Source organism: Lingula anatina, chromosome 4, assembly GCF_051362555.1.
Source record: "Lingula anatina isolate TDL-2025a chromosome 4, LinAna3.0, whole genome shotgun sequence".
Lineage (NCBI taxonomy): Eukaryota > Metazoa > Brachiopoda > Lingulata > Lingulida > Lingulidae > Lingula > Lingula anatina.
In genome coordinates, this window is record NC_141770.1 from 3105240 (window position 1) to 3123601 (window position 18362).

Here is an 18362-nt window from a genome sequence, read left to right on the forward strand (position 1 = left end):
GTGGAACATTGACGTGTTTGCCGACAAAGAGCAAAAGGTCTCGAGTGAAGGCGGAACGCAACATTATGTTTCACTTGTATTAATCAGACGATAAGTGTAATACACTTCTAATTCTTTCATAAACTGACACAGAGTTCTACATATTATATAAATCTATCTATAACCAGTTTCGCATTCCTTTTTTGCTACACAGCCGGGGAATCCCCACTGTTTACATCCGGTTAGTGGAGTGTGAAGGGGTGAGGCAGGTGAGCTCGAGAAACTGATTTGTACAACTCTAAAAATATTTTGTTTTTGTTGCTGTTTATTATCCAAAAGAGCAAAATTATGACGAAAAATTGAAATGTTGTAAGTGAAATGGCCTTCTTTGGCATTAGGCAAACGGAGAAAGTTTCGCCTTGGCTAAGTTCAGTGGTTTGACCTGGCCCCGACAGTCGCTCTAGAACTGTGCATTCCTGGTCAACAGCTTGACCGTCATTTCAGGACATAGGGCTGTGTATGACCTTGTTTTATGGAGACTCGTCCTGATCGCCAGAGAGATCGAGTATTTTGCTTACATGTTACATAATAACATTAGAAAATCTTCAAGAGAAAAACAGTATATATCCATACGTCACAGTGTTTTTCCACGCACAACACGTATCCCCCCTAGCCCCCACCCCCACCCCCACCCCCACCCCCACCCACCAACCCCGGCTCTCTCTTTTCTGCTGGTGTGACAGGAATGGTAGCTAGGAACCGTAGTCCGTTCCCCATTACTTTGTACAGGTGATATTGGATATATATCTTACCCCAATACTCCGACATGTACTAATCATGTGTAATTTAACATACTACATATGTAAACATATATAATTGTATATCCATATATATTGTGTAAATAATGTAGTCTAGAGAGCCTGCAAATGTATTCATATCATTTAGTGCTCAAGAAACTAACGATTATTATTAATCATACAGGTGTATATGGGACCCCAAGACTTTATTTTTAGGACGACCATTCTTGTCACACCTCTCAATATGTATGGCCAGTACAACAATTTAATCAGCCTTTATCCGTCCCATTTTGTTGCTATGTAGGGAGCGATTTCAGGAGGTTCCTCAGTTAACTTTAATCTGATATTCGTAACAATCTATTCAGAAGGGGCTATTTATATCTGTCACAAAAGAGCAAGTGATTAAAATCAGAGCAATTAACTGTCTTGATTGCTTGGCTTGGGTCTGTTAAGTGGCAGGGCCTCAGTAGTTATGCAAACAATTACCATGCAGCCATGTAATCATCCTTGAGATTCCATCACAGGGTCTCATAGAACCAAATTACTGTCAATTTATCTAAAGGTATATCTGTGATTATCTTGTGAAAAATCAATCTCAGGCCTACCCAGCTACCAGTCTCGGCACCGAATGATCCTGAATTCACCGTTAGATCGGATCACACTACCTGTTTTCAAGGTGTGCATCAGTACGCACTTTGAAGTATCAGACGAAACACCGCTCTTGCCTAGTACGCGATGTGATAGCGATGATTCTGAGCAGGTTGAAAAGTATACAGTGCATCTCATCTCAAAATTTGTTCCATATTGACCCTGATAGAAGGTAACAGGGTAAGGGGAGATACCAGAATGATAGATATATATTACATTAATGCCACCACTGACAGTAAAGCTCTAAGCATGGGCAGTGTTCACAGCATCATCATTCATAGTTTTTTTGTTTTTTTTTGTCAATATAACAATCGTGGCTGTGGCTTAATCAAAATGTCAAATTATTGTATCCAGCGAGGAGGTTTGAAGGAAAATATTCATGGGCGTTTTGTCAAAATAAAACCTGTTTTGTAAACATCAGCTTATATGTTTCTAATATCATTTAAAACATAAACAGGCAAAGGCAGATTTTAGGACTGAGGCCAGAGAAAAATTACTGTCATTCTCTTCTGTATACGTATACATTGATGAGACTTTTCCGACTTTTTCAGGCTCATTTGGGTCATTCTTGTGAATAGTGTACCCTGGACTTCTGGCCAATTTTCCTATTTTTTCAGTGAGGACTGGTCTCATCCCTGCATATACTACTTGCCCCTGCAAAAATTTCTCTCATTTAATGCTCACTTACTGTTCTCAATCTGGCCTAAAACATAATGTTTTTCTCTTTTATGAAAAATGTTCTTAATCTGTTCTAGGATTCTGAAGGACTTCCCAAAAACAGTTCTTGAACTGTTACATTCATTACAGAACAGCATTAGAACTGTAAAATAAAAATATTCCAAATGTTCTAGAATATGAGAACTGTAAGTGAACATTGAATGAGAAATTTTCGCAAGGGTAGTGCTGATGTCTCTGCCAGAAGTGATGATTCAAACACAATGCTCTATCAGTATTGTTGTCTCAACTACAGCAATCTCTGTATAGTGATATTAACAAGATAACACTATGCATATTTCACATAAATAATTTTTTTAAAATTAATCTGTGTTTAGACTAGTCTAAATGATGATGTTGGCTCTACCGCTCAAAGACCTCAGCCAGTCTGAGAATAGAAAATAGGATGACGAAACATTATCTGCACAGAATACAGCACAAAACCAGGAATACTTCTTCCTGAATTCATGTACAAAGGGCATTAGCTGATAAATCATACGACTTTATGGCAGAATATTGTTTTGATAACATTGTTCATGATACAATTAGACATCAAAAGCACTGTTTTACAATGTGAAGCAATAGATGATCTCGGGGAAATTGTTGCTGAAACAAACCCTATAACTTCGAGTTGTTTAATGTCATGAACAGAAAATTCCACTTGAACTACTAGTAAGCACATGGAGGCAGGACTAAAATATGTGGTTTGTTTTGGAAACCACAACAATAAAGATATAATGCAAAGAAGTTTTCGTGGGTCATATTGCTTTGGATGGAAAGTTACAGTACGGTATAAGTTACACCAAAAATTAAACATCAATGTTTTTTTTTTAAATAGTCATTGCATAATTTGTAGCCAAAGAGTGGAATTTTCCTTTATTCAAGCATAGATTGGTTGTCCACCAGAAGTAAAATATTCTCTTTGCAAATCTAACCCAGTGCATTATTAGAAGTCTATTTTATTAGAAAATAAGTTTGAACTTATTTAAAGAGGGATGTATTACATAATATTTTTACATTAAAGGTCCATTGTACCATTCAATAGATATAGCAGAGAGAACAAAATTACAAATATGCAAAAACTTTTCCGAAGTCTTCCTTTTGTCCATGTTTGACCGAGACAGGCTGAGCTCAGTGGATATTTTTTAAGGTGACATTAGGGAAGTAGCAGTTAGAATTTTTCATAAAAAGGTAGTTTTAGCAATTTTCCATTTATTCTCTTTGGGAGGAAAAAAATTAAAATGATAACAACTCTTTGTATGAGATCTATATTTCACAATAAATACATTGGAAACAATTTGTTGAAATGTATTCTATTTTACCACAAAAACGACTGTTTCAGCTGTGAAATCTGTGCTTGCCATCAGACCACGTTAGTACGAAAAAACAAACTTTAAAAAAAAAAAAAAAAAACAGGGCTAACTTTGAATGTTGAAATTGATTCATGAAATAAACCATTGGTAAGTATGAGAAAGTTGTGTTTTACCCCAGGAAAATTCATGTTTTGGACAAAATGAACAATCGTTATCCTTTTAATCTGTGAAGGAAGAATACAGTAGCCTGGATGTCAGACATGTTGAGAGCAGCCAGGATTGAAGTGACAGAGGTGGCTTGCCTTGTGATGTGCCGCTGCAGCTGTATCCGCACAGCACTTACTTCAAAGTAAACTGCCAGCAGGAAAGCTCCAATGTGTTAGACTTGATGGACTGGTGCCTTTGAGAAGCGTTTCTTTTTATTACCAGTTCAGAACAGTTGATTTGCCAAAAAAATTACCAACACGTTTTTGAACTGAAAACATTGATATCATTACAGTTTTGAATATAATGCAAAAAAAAAGGAAAAGAGATTTGAAATATATATTTATATCATTGATCGTTCCAGGGCTTTAGCAAGATTATAATGCCTGTGGTTTGAATGGCTAAGGATGGACTGGTCAACAACACCCTTGCCCCCACCCTCCCTCTCTCTACCACGATCAGCCCAAATGACCGCTCATCTGTCGGTTCTTCTGGCCAGTCCGTCTGGTTACCACTAGGGCTGACCTTTGCTGTGGTACTGATCATTATCGTCATGGTCGTCCTTGCCAAGACCAAGAAGAGAGCTGCTGCCATGCAAGCCAGCCAGAATGCTGAGCCACATATTACTAGTGTCAGTGGAACCATGGGATCTAGTAAGTTGATTGTGGTGGTTATGATCTAGTAAGTTAATTGTGGTAGTTGTGATCTAGTAAGTTGATTGTGGTAGCTGTGATCTGGTAAGTTGATTGTGGTAGCTGTAACAGTGTGGAATTGTGCTCAGTGTGCCACAAATAAAAAAAATTGGTCTTGTCAACTTAATTCAATGTTTGTAATTTTTCAGTCTTTCAGACTGGTGATTGATGCCTTTTTATGTACAGACACAGATGTTTCTGTACATATAGCAGTCCCCTGTGTCTTTCCCCATTGTTGTCATATTATATTGGGGTAGTTCTATACTGGTTTGCATTTCTTTAAATTTTGTTCATACTGTGTAATATTGCAATGGTAAGATGAAAATTAAAGCCATTAAATATACATATAGTAGGGGGTTTATCATGAAAGGGTATTTTTAGCAGCCATAATGGGATTTCCAGGAATTTCCCTGTGTTACCTACAGTGCATAATTTAAAATTGATGGTGGTTATAAACTGTGAAGCATTGTGTAACATTGCATCAAAATTGATAAAAATATTTAATGTACTGCCACTACAAATGCTCCAAAAGGAAAACTGTGTTACTTGTTATTTTGTAATGTAAAAGAATGACCGACATACAGCTCATATTGGCAAACCTGATTGTTTGCATTGTTTTTTTCCCCTTATTGTCTGTACATTTAACACCTTTGCTGCCTTTTTATGTACAGACACAGATGTGTCTGTACATATAGCCATCATCTGCGTCTGTCGTCGCCGTCGCCGTCGTCGCCGTCGTCGCCGTCGCCGTCGCCGTGCACTTTTACCGATAACACGATAAGTGGAAAACCATTTTGCCTTTTGATTTGAAACTTGCAGAACTGATGAATATTCATAATACGCAGGTCAAGTTCGAAAATCAGCATGATCGGGTCACTCTTAGGGAATTTATGCTGTTTTTTCACTTTTTTCAACATATATGCAGCACCGATAACACGATAAGTGGAAAACCATTGTACCTTTTGACTTGAAACTTACAGAACTGATGAATATTCATAATATGCAGGTCAAGTTCGAAAATCGGCATGATTGGGCCATTTTTAGGGAATTTATGCTGTTTTTTCACTTTTTCAGCATATATGCAGCACCGATAACACGATAAGTGGAAAACCATTTTACCTTTTGACTTGAAACTTACAAAACTGATGAATATTCATAATACACAGGTCAAGTTCGAAAATCAGCATGATTGGGTCATTTTTAGGGAATTTATGCTGTTTTTTCACTTTTTTTCAGCATATATGCAGCACGGATAACACCATAAGTGGAAAACCAATTTACCTTTTGGCTTGAAACTTGCAGAACTGATAAATATTCATAATACGCAAGTCAAGTTTGAAAATCAGCATGATTCGATTATTGTTAGGGAATTTATGCTGTTTTTTCACTTTTTTCAGCATATATGCAGCACTGATAACACAATAAGTGGAAAACTGTTTTTTCATTTGGCTTGAAACTTACAGAACTAATGAATATTCATAATACGCAGGTCAAGTTTGAAAATCAGCAAGATCGGGCAATTTTTATGGAAGTTATCCTGTTTTTTTTTTTTTTTTTTTCAATTTTTTCAGCACTTTTATAACACCGATAACATGATAAGTGTAAAAATGTTTTTCCTTTCCTTGGATTGAAATTTACAGAACTGGTGAATATTTATAATACGCAGGTCAAGTTTGAAAATTGGCATGATTGGACTATTTTTACAAAAGTAATGCTGTTTTTTTCCCTTTATTCAGCATACATGCAACACTGATAACGCATTTTAAGGAAAACCAATCAGCCTTTTGTCTTGCAACTCACAGGAGTGATCAATCTGACCAGTATGCAGATCAAGTTTGAAAATAAGCTTGATCAGTTAAGTTTTGATGAAGTTATTAGCCTTTTTGTATATAAGTGGTTTTTCTTCAGATTTAAATCTTAAGCATGTTAACAGTCTCATAACGGTACTAATTGGATATGTTAAAGTGTTGTTTTAACATTTTCTGCTTCTTAACAATATTGTTAGTTGATTATATAAAAATGACGGTAAACCTATTATCCTGCATTGTGTAATAAAGTATCAAAAATGGAAAGGAACTCATCATTGCAGTTCATCAGATTCAATCATTTACTATGTTCAGAATCTCCAAATGGAGCTAATTGGACATTTTAAATTGTTCTATTGATATTTTTCCTATGTCAACAATTTTCCTAGTTGATCATTTAAAAATGACAGTTAATTGATGATGGTTTTATGTAAAAAAGGTGTTGAAAATGGAAAGAAAATCATTTCAGTACAGTTATCTCTTGTTAACATTTTGGCATTTTGAAAGTGTGACCCTAACTTCCATGTCCTTGGAGACCTTTCCATATCACATTTTCTGAATATCCATGATACTTTTATTTTTTTATAAAAAATTTGATGGTCATTATGCTGTTAAGTATTATGTTATATTGCATGAAAGTTAAAGAAAACCCTATTTTGGACACTGCTGCCAGGATAGCGATTAAGGGAAAACCATGTTACTTATGATAATCAACCTTACTGAAAAGACTGAAGTGCAGCTTGTGTTGGAAAACCATCGTAATTGTTTTCTGTTTTGAAAGCAATGCAGTACAGTGCTATTTGGTGCAATAAATGTATATGGATAGTAGGCAGTTAATTCAGGGTTATAAAATAATTTGCTTAATTGATTTTCAAGTTATTTCAGGGTTATAAAATAATTTGCTTAATTAATTTTCAAGTGGGTATTAAATGAGATTACATAAACACACATTGAGATTTCATTGTAAAGTCCCATCGGTTTAGCTTTCTTAACTGTGTCACATAATTAGGAATCGATGATTATTATGCAGGTAAATGTTATGTGGAAAATAAGTTTACAAAAAAAATTTTGTGTAACGCTTACATTAATGCTAAAGATGAATAACAGTGCCTTATTATTCTCAAACTCAATAGGGTTATTCATATCATGTTAGTAATTGTACAGCTAGATTAAAAGTTTGAATAGCAGCTTTATTGGTATTTTTTGTTATGTTTTATTTTACATTTTCTTTTAATTTTTTTATGCTGTTTTTTCACTTTTTTCAACATATATGCAACATTAATAACACAATATAAGAAAAACAGCTTAGCCAATTGTCATTATACTCACAGGAGTGGTCAATCTTACAAAAATGCAGGTTGAGTTCGAAAATCAGCGTTATCGGGCCATTATTTTAGAAGTTGTACTGTTTTTTTCAAATTTCCTCAGATTCAATTCTTAGGCATGTTAACAGTCTCATTATTGAACTAATAAGATACGTAAAAGTGTTTGTTTGATATTTCCTGCATCTTTACAACATTGTTAGTTGATTATGTAAAAATGATGGTAAACTTGTTATCATGTATTGTGTAATCAAGTGTCCAAAACGGAAATAAACTCATATCATTGCAGTTTGTCAGATTCAATCATCCACATCTGCCATGATGACCATGATGGGAAAACCGTGTTACTTATGATTGTCAAACTTTCAAAAAAGAAACACAGGACTAAAATGCAGCCAAGTTGAAAAAGCAGTCTAATGGGCTTCTTTTTCTGGAAGTTATACATTTTAGTGAAATATTCATTATCTTTTTGGCATATTCATTGTGGGACTCGGAGCTCCCATGGACATGAAGCCGGATGGTAATCAAATTTTCTACATGTTCATGCTATTTATAGTCAATAATCAAAAATTGGTGATAATTATTCTATAATTTATTATGTAATGTTACATCAAAATTGACAATAATCTTTTTGCACTGCTACTGCAAACATTATGAAAAGAAAACTGTGTTATTTATTATTATATTTAACTTAAAGGCCTACTGCGCTCTAGGAACACATAGCGTTCACTGCTTTTTTTACAGTATAAAAACTATAAATCCACGTCAAAAAATTGTTCTTTTTAAGTTTTAGAGAGAAAAGATGAGATTTAGATGAGAAAATTCTGATTGGTCAGTTTCTAGTGACGTAACCCGTGGAGTAGCTTCCCACAGCTGTACTAGTAATAGTATATACTATGCAGTAGGCGACTAAACATCCAGGTGTCAGAAAAACAAATGCCGCAAAGTTGTGTTGCTCCCGGGTGCCGTAATGTAGGTTACAATAAGAAAGACATCTGCTATTATATCCTGCCTGCGGATACCGCTAAACGTAAAATTTGGCTCAATTCTCTGAAGTTAAAAAATCCCAGCACAGTGTCAAAACACGCGAGGATCTGTAGCGACCACTTCGAGCCGGAATGCTTCGTACGTGACCTGCGAGCTGAATTGTGCGGTGGAAAAGCACGGAGAAAACTAAAAGATGATGCTGTACCCAGTATATTCGATTTTTCGGAGTACCAAAATGCGACAGTAAATGCCAGAGCGCTGCCGACGAGAGTCTTACCTGTAGGATGTGTGCATGATGCGGCCATCGAAAGGAAGAAGAGAGCAGCTTCTAGAGCCCAAAAAATAGTTCGTAGCAGAATTACGTTGTCGAATTTTTTGGTTATGTTAGTGAAAACGTTAATATTAACATGATAGTGGAATCAAATTTTTACTCGACATACTGCTGCACTGATCACGTGTAAGGCAGAAGTAGCGAGGTAAGTTGCAGAGGTGTGAAATGTAGTGTCCGATGCTATCAGTCCGATATCTTTGGCCTTTTGTCCACTGACCTGGCTCTCCCGGAATGACACTGGTAAACTGCACGGGTGTGAAAAATAATGTTAGCTGTCACACCTGCATGTATTAGGTAACTTTCTCTTATCAGTCGGGATAAGAACGTTCAGCCGACGCGACAGATGGGCAATGTGTGAAAAACTGTGTTCGCTGCCCTGCTTCCAAACCTTTACTGTTAACATAGTTTTGGTGTATTTTGTTGGTTAATAAATGATAACCACGTGGGGAATTCATCTTCTTTTGTGTATCTATCTTCAAAAGTTTGAATTTATAAATGATCATGTAGTGATCAATTGCGTGTATCGCTTTTAGTTTGCACTGCTAGCAAGCGGATAGCTGAATCGAATATGGCTTTCTGAGCCTTGACGCTAGTGACGTCACTCGCCTTAAAGCGCCACCACGCGGGAGTATCATAAACTACATTCACACCTGCATAAAATCGGCTTTAAAAACTAAATAAACGTAAGAACTTTTTTTTCATTACTCAAAAATGACTTTTGGGCACTTAACGGATAGTTTTAACCCGTTTTTTCATCACAGTATACCTTTAAGGGTATGATTTTTAGGATTGGCATGCAGTTCAAATTAGAAAGCCAGGTCAATTGGGTTATCATTTATTATTGAATTTAATGCAATTTTGTGTGAAATTTCATTTTTCTCATTCTGGCACTTTCTAAGTATAAATTTGAACTCTGATGGGCCTGAAGCCTTATGCTTTTACTTTCGTCGGTGTTACCTGTTGTGCAAAATTAAAATTTGATGTTGACTGTGCAGTTAAACATAATGTATTATTGCATCAGAAGTGGTAGTCTCCTATTTTGTGCATTATTGTTTTGTGCTCTTCTTAAGTTGTGACTTATGGGCCTGAAAGACCTTTGAGAGGGTCAGTCTATAAATTTCCCTTGGGTATCACTTCGCTAATTTCAGTTATAAAGTAATTTGCCTAATTGATAGGCTACATAAAGCACACTTGTTGATATTTCCCTGTAAACTCCCATAGGTTAAGCTCTCTGCTAGATTAATAATAAGGAAGCAGTGATAATTATGCAGGTAAATTTTGTTTAATATTGCAAATAAGTTTTATATATATATATATATATATATATATATATATATATATATATATATATATATATATATATATCAAACTGAAAGATTAAAAGTTTGAATAGCAGCTTCATTGGAATTATATTTACCTCTGCCAAGGAGGTTATATTTTCACCCCTGTTTGTCATCAACATAACTCAAAAAGTTATGGACCGATTTTGCTGAAATTTTCAGGAACTGTCAGAAGTGGGCCAAAGAGGACAAAAATCAATAATAATCAACAATTGCTACCTTGGCAGAGGTCTGCACTCTCGGAGTGCTTTTCTAGTTTTGTTATGTTTTCCTTTATAATTTTTTCTCAAACACTTGCATTTGTGACTTTTAACTCACATCCGCCTGAGACTCTGACATTTCTGTATTTCCACATAAGCAGTTGTATTGTTTTTTATGTCTTTAAACATTATGTTACTTATGTAATATTATTTTATGCACTGTCATCATTTTTCAAATATTGAGACTTACATCATGTGAATTTGAACTCTCATGGTCCTGAAACTGTAATCTTATTGAAAGGGTAGATTGAGACCATCTTCTGGGACTTCCGGAAGACAGTCAGGTTATTAAGTTTATATTGCCTGGTATCTATTTTTTCTTCTGTTGGAAGACCATCAAAATGGAGGATGGATCAAAATAGATACTTTGGAATACTGTCAGAGAATATCTCTGGGTCCGCTCATGTTATTGACCATTTTACCTGTTGTGCATGATTATAAAATTCAGTGTTGACTGATAGTGCTATTATAAGCATTATTTATTATTGCATCAAAATTAACAAAATGACCTTTTTTGCATCTTTATTTTCTGTTTTTTGTCTGTACATTTGACAGCTTTGCTGCCTTGTTAAAAATTTCTTATCAGTTTTAAAGAGTAGGTTAAGAAGGTTAAGAAGCCAGTACCTTTAATAATTGAGTAAATGGCTATTTTTATGTACAGACACAGATGTGTCTGTACATATAGCCATCATCTGCGTCTGTCGTCGCCGTCGTCGCTGTCGTCGCCGTCGTCGCCATGCACTTTTACCGATAACACGATAAGTGGAAAACCATTTTACTTTTTGACTTGAAACTTGCAGAACTGATGAATATTCATAATACGCAGGTCAAGTTCGAAAATCAGCATGATCGGGTCACTTTTAGGGAATTTATGCTGTTTTTTCACTTTTTTCAGCATATATGCAGCACCGATAACACGATAAGTGGAAAACCATTTTACCTTTTGACTTGAAACTTACAGAACTGATGAATATTCATAATACGCAGGTCAAGTTCGAAAATCAGCATGATTGGGCCATTTTTAGGGAATTTATGCTGTTTTTTCACTATTTTCAATATAAATACAACACTGATAACACAATATAAGAAAAACGGCTTGGCCAATTGTAATTATACTCACAGGAGTGGTCAATCTTACTAAAACGCAGGTTGAGTTCGAAAATCAGCATAATCGGGCCATTATTTTAGAAGTTATACTGTTTTTCACATTTCCTCAGATTCAATTATTAGGCATGTTAACAGTCTCATTATTTAACTAATAAGATGCCTAAAAGTGTTTGTTTGATATTTCCTGCATCTTTACAACATTGTTTGTTGATTATGTAAAAAACATGGTAAACTTGTTATCGTGTATTGTGTAATAAAGTGTCAAAAATGGAAATAAACTCATATCATTGCAGTTTGTCAGATTCAATCATCCACTATGTTCAGAATCGCAGAATGGAGGAAATTGGACATTTAACACTGTTCTATTGATACTTTTCCCATCTCATCAATTTTCTTAGTTGGTCATATAAAAATGGCAGTAAAATGTTTATTTTGTTTTATGTTAAAAAAGTGTTAAAAATGGAAATAAACCCATTTCAGAACAGTGCTGTCTTGTTTACATTTTGGCATTTTCAAGGCGTGACTTTGAAGTTCCATGGGCCTGAAGACCTTTGCTTGTCACATTTTCTGAATGTCCATGTTACTAATATTTTATTAATAACATTTGATTGTCATTATGCTGTTAAACATTATGTAATGTTGCATCAAAATTTGAAGAAACCCCTGTTTTGGGCACTGCTCCTATGATGACCATTTAAGGGAAATCATGTCACTTACTGTTCTCAAACTTACAGGAAAGAAACATGGGTCTAACATACAGCTTCAATAGGCAACGCAGTCTGTTTGGTAAATTTTTCTGGCAATTTAACAGTTTTTTGTGAAAATTTAATTTTTCACTTATTTGCATCTTTATTTTCTGTTCTTTGTCTGTACATTTGACAGCTTTGCTGCCTTGTTTCCTTTTTTAAAACCAGTTGAATGTAGAATGATTGAGAGAAGTTTTAATGTCACTGTGGTTTCAAGCAAAGAATGCAACATTTTAGTGTCATTTTCTGAATGAGTAATTAAAAAAGAAATGCCACCATGAAACAGTAGTTAAACTCATGCCTTTTTTATGACTAGATGTGAATGTGTACAGAAACTATGGTATCCACACAAGTCGTCAGACCTTGACCTCTTCTCTAAGTGGAGACCAGTTGACCTGTTCTACTGCCACCCTGCCCCCCACACAGCCCCCCACACAACCCCCCACACAGCCCCCTAGCTATGACGAAGTGATGAGGGCAGAGCAAGGTGGCAGTCAGCTAGGAGATCAGCAGGTTTTATCATGTTATTTGTGGCTTTATCTCTCTATCTCTCTCTCTCTCTCTCTCTCTCTCAAACACACACACACACATATATATACTCAAGCAAAAAACTGTCTCCCCCTTTGATCCTTTTTTAATTCTTTATTCAATTTTCCAACTCTTATATTCATTTTTTATTTAGAGCAAATGCACACCTTTTTTATAGGTGAAGTTATCAAAGACAAGAGGAAAATTTTTCAAACCATTACCTAACAGTATGAACGCTTTTTAGCTTGTGTTTGATTATTTTCCATTATGATCCAACTACCAAGCTAATGAACATTTTTGCTGATTTTCTTTATAGGGTTTTGCAGATGTCCAGCAAGTGTTGGCCAGAATCGATAGTCAGTCTTCCCGCAACTCGTCCTCTCCCATTGGCTCAGCTGCTGCATCCCCAGCTCCGTCTTACACATCTTATGCTCTGCAGTCTTGAGAGGAAAATGTCAGTGTGTGTGCAGGAGCGGATTCAGACGATCTTCTGGGTCTTCTGGAAGACTGTCAGATTTTCAAGTTTACTTTGATGGGTATCTTACTTTTACTGTCGGAAGATGGGTCAAAAATAGATGATGGATCAACAAAGTTAATTTGGAAGACTGTCAGAAAATATATCTCTAGATCTGCCCCTGGTGCATGTGTTTGTGTGTCCTGTAAACCCTTTGTATGTCTGCTAAACCAGATGATGAGAACAGAAAGAACCAGTAGTTAAAATAAGTAGAGTAACCTCCATGTAATGTCACTGAAGTTTATGTGGATATTGATCATGGTTTCATTTAAGTGAAGCCTTTAGCAGTAGTCAAATTATAAAAAAAATTTAAACCAAATTTATATTTTTTTGAATGTGTCGTAAATGTAGTGTCTTTTTCATAATTTCTCATACATTGTATGCAATAGCAGTATTATACAATAATTACTCAAAAAGCTATGTCATGAAGTGTCAATAAGAGCAGCTTTTAGATGGATCTTAAGATGAAACAATCTTGGGTCTATCAATCATCATTTAACAACTGTGCAGATTCATTGAGTATTTAACTGTGGCATTGTCACTGGTCACCAGTTGTCCCCACCCGACCCACCAACATGGTCTGGTGACAATTTTTTTTTACCCGAAAGGGTTTTTGTTTAAAGGGATAACAACTGTTCATTTTGGCCAAAAAATGAATTTTCAAGGGGTAAACAACAATTATCCCATACTAGATAATGGTTGTTTATTCATTTCTACATTTAAGGTTAGTCCAAGGTTTTTGTCTTAAAAGTTTATTTATTTATTTATTTTATTATTATTATTATTTTTTAAAAATAATAATCTCTTTAGAGTATAGCCATCTACTGGTATGGCCGGTAGATGGAGGTCAAATTATCAGTGATATGAAGAGTTGTTATCCCTTTAAAATCTAGTGGTGTTTCTTTTTAATCTATTTGCTATTAATGTTTTTTTTCTTTAGTTTTTGCATTTATAGCTGGAAGTGAAAGAAAAAGGTTCAAGTGCAATATGATTAAAAGGATTAGGAAAAAATTTCAGGGACGGAAAGTGGATTCTGGTGGGGGGTTTGATTCTTTTCCCTTCAATAAGGAAAAGCCCAGAGATTTATTTAGTATGTGATATGTGCCTTTTTAATTATGTCTTTCATCATAAATAAAGCCCTTTACCATCTTTTGTCATCATGGTCCCCTCAATTAAATTGATACAAATTCAAACAATGTTTTAAATGTTGTATATTTATGTCATGGTATTCCTGCCAATCTCAAAAGTCGTTTTATGTTGATGCTGCTTTATTTGTATTACTTAATGCAACTAAAAGTTCATATGCTATTTATCCATATAACTGTATATATATATATATAAATATACGCATTCGTACAGCTGATTAGATAAATGATAGACAGAGGACCATTTTGTAATGTAATTTAACAAAAAGGGAAAGACTGAGAACTTAAAATGTATTTTTCTGCTTTTCTAGAATAATGATATGTACATTTGTTATATATTTTGTAGCGTAGGGTGCAAGTCCAGTGTCTTCTTTATAACATTCCCAGTTTGTTAGAATTATGTTATAGTTTATTAAGATGCTAATATTAATTTTTTCTACTACATTCCTTTGTAAAATTTATGCAAGATATACTGTTAGATATCTCTTTGATTTTTCCAATTGAACAAACTTTTGTTGAATTGTAAATTATAGCATGTTTAATTTTTATCATGTTATGAAAGATGTTTTCTATATGTTTAATATCTAGTGACTGAATAACTGTAGACAGTGAAGCATAGTAGGTACCGAAATAATTTATTAAAAGATTTACTGGTATACATGTATGGTATATTTTGTTTCTTATATTTCTCATAATAACGAGAAAATTTGCCTTGTGAAAGTCCCATTTATTATGCCAAATGTTGAACAATTTGAAATTTGAAAGTACCTCGGTAGCATGTGCAAATTAAAAATGTAGTTAAAGAGTGGAAAAATGGCCATGTATTCTAAAATCTTATCTTAAACCACATATCAGTAAAACCCTTTGACTGTGCATTTTTTAAATCTACCACAGAACAGTACTCCTAGCATTGTGTTGACTGAGGCAATATATATTTTATTGGCACCTGTAATTCCTATTTGAGATCTCTCTTGGATTCTGGCTACAATTGCAATATTGTATAATTGTCCCTTTGATGAAGTAATGACGCTCCCGTCCCCATAATATCAAAAAGGATTCTGCAATTTTTTTACCATTAGAAGTCATGTCAATATGTACAATGGATATTCAATAAATGTACACTCACAGGAAGTAAAAGTACATTGACTTTGTGTTGTACTTCAGATAAACTCAACAAAAGCAGAATTTTTTTGCCAGCTAGTGATAGATGTCTAAGCTAGCGATGTTGCATTTTTGGCGGTTGAGGAAGGGGGGGGGGGGGATTGGACTGTCAGAGAGACAGTTGGTGATCATTGTCTACTGCATCCAAAAAGCCATCACCGTGGAAGCCGGACTGGGTGTTAAGGTCTCTCCTCGCCGTTCGCGGAGGCTGAGACCACCGACCGTCGGTGTGTAACGTGACAGAGCCGTCCTTGTAGGAGTCTAGCAATTAAACATCGGAGTCGTGATTTAATTCGTGTAATGGCGCGTGTGGAGACGGGGAGACCATCAGCGGATAAGTCGGCTCTTCTTTCATGTAGGTCCGCCATATTTGATCCGTGTTGGGTGTTACGGTATTGGTATAGGTCCCAGATGATCCATCGGGATAGGAGGCAGGAAGAACTAGATGACCGCCCTTTCTATTTATCAATGACCATAATTTGACAGACAAAATTTGATCAACAAGGTACTAAAATAGCAATAGTTTCCCGCATATTTCAAAATACACTAGATTAATAAAATCAAGCCTCAGACCCTAACAAACCCCAAAATGTTTATAAAACCACCCGGAGGGGAACAGAAATAATCTGCTTTGCAATCGGTAGCTTAGCAGATTGTTTACCTGCGCGCGCGCGCGCGTGTGTGAGTGTGTATAGCACGGGAAAATAACCATATGTATATTTTACATAAATGACCAAATAAAGTGCGTTGATTTCACGTGCACTTGGTTGCACAGAGTTGGTAACAACGACGTGCTGGTCTGGTTTCGCGGTACCCTTACCATATAACCATGCGGCAGAGCAAGAACGTCGTCATGATCAACATGGTTTCACTAGCGATGACCAAGCCACGGCTTTTCTTTTACGCTGGTCGTTTGTCTGGCTTCCGATCATCAACTGCCTTGCCGTCATCCTCATCAACTCGGCGCGGGCAGTGCTCTGTGTCCTGTGAAGAAGGACGCACGCGGAGTCGTCCTTTTGGTACAGAAATAATTTCTTTGGACTTCAGCTCATTCTCATAGTAAGACCGGATACAAGCCAATTTCTTCAAACCCTGTCCGTAATCTGCCAGAACTTCGATAAAAGTCACCGGTGTTTTAAGAGTAACTGTGACGTTGCCGTTAACCGGGTCGGTCATGATTTCGCACGACTGCAGCGAGAGGTGGGCCACGGCGCCCATGGGCTTTAGCTTAATTTCACGTCGGAGGATCTGGCATTGGAAGGGATCTAAGGGCGAGCTGCCCAGGGGTTCGAACTCAAGTATCAGTAGGTATTTTTCTTTGGTGAGGTTGTAGAGAACGGGCAGACAGGCCTGTCCATTCGCCATGTAGCCTGGTGGACACACCAAACCACTTGCTACGTCCTGAATTACAAAGACATTGGAATGGAAACTGTTATTTGTTAATGGGGTATTTTCACAAGTCATGGCACTCAAGAGGTTCAGGGCCGTAGCCTCCGGGGGGCAAGGGGGGGCAGCTGGGATTTGAGGTGCAAAAAAAAAAAAATAATCGCAAAGGTGAAAAAAAAAATAATTGCAAAGTTGGTATCAATTCTGTGAGAAAATGCACTCATGGCCACTAGACAACCATTCAACAATCTGTTTACAAAGGTGTACTGTTTTTAGCCAACTCAGTCCATGCCAAAATGTCCAATTGGCGTATTGTGTTGAAAAAATGACTGTACTTATGGCAAAATGAACCCACAATTTCTGACTTCTGATTGAGCACTAAATAACTGTTAAAATACACCAGAATGCAGTATTATACATTCAGTTTTTAAAAATTTTTAACACCGTGGGAGGAGGACACCCCTTCCCACACACTCCCCCCTCGGGAGCTTCGCCCCCTCTTGTCCGCTTACTGCCCCCCCCCCCCTGTTATTTTGCTCAGGCTACGGCCCTGATGGTTACTATGTGTTAAAATTAATTAAAATCCATTTAGTTGGAACATACATGTATTTATAATCCTAATTGCTACCTTTATCATTCAAAGCACGTTTCAAGGCAAAATTCTAACGTGTACAGTGTGAGGTTGCACGTTTAGTTCCACTAGTATTCCGTCAAATTGCAGTGTAGGCAAAGACGGTGCGATGTAGCCATTCATAAGCCGTGCTTAAATTAACGTATACAGGCGCGTGTTGTCGAGAAACAAGTACCCGTTGCCAAGATACAGGCACCTGCTGCCTAGATACAAATAACTGTTGCCTAGATACAGACACTGAGCTTACCTGGGTTCCGTCTACCTCTTGTTTCTCCTCGATATTGCCAGTATTAAGGAAGGCGCTGAAAGCAAAGGCGTCACGTACAAACTTTGCAGTCTCATCTGTTGCCGGGTTTTCTGAAATATATAGTAAGCACAGTGGACAATCATCTTTTTCAAATGAAATACATTTCACACATATTTTCATATTGAATTGAATACATGTAACATTATTGAAAGATTGATTGTTATTACAGTATGTTGGTTACTGAAAGAGCGTTAGTCCATGTCGCTTTGACGTTTGAGCAGAGCTAGAAGGTTTATAACCTAGAACGTTTTGTAAATATCCATAAATGTTTTAAGTGCAAAATAAGAAGAAAAAAAACCTGGCGGTGCACTTATTTAATCCCTGATGGGGAATCGCACACAAGGAACCTGACCCGACTTTTGTACTTGCTTACAGGAGAATACACGTTGAATATGATTAAAAATTTAGAGGAAAAGTTGAAAAAAGTTTTGGAACAAATTCCAAC

The 18362-nt window shown here is 36.2% G+C and overlaps 1 protein-coding gene across 1 annotated transcript; it reads left to right on the plus strand.

Moving 5' to 3' along the window:
* The first annotated feature begins 95 nt into the window (after positions 1-95).
* LOC106172735 (uncharacterized) lies at positions 96-15088 on the plus strand. The gene is made up of 4 exons (XM_013553573.3): positions 96-248; positions 4020-4308; positions 12562-12758; positions 13090-15088. The coding sequence occupies exons 2-4, from the start codon at positions 4053-4055 to the stop codon at positions 13216-13218; spliced, it is 582 nt and encodes a 193-aa protein (XP_013409027.2). The 5' UTR covers positions 96-248; positions 4020-4052; the 3' UTR covers positions 13219-15088.
* Positions 15089-18362: the final 3274 nt, after the last annotated feature.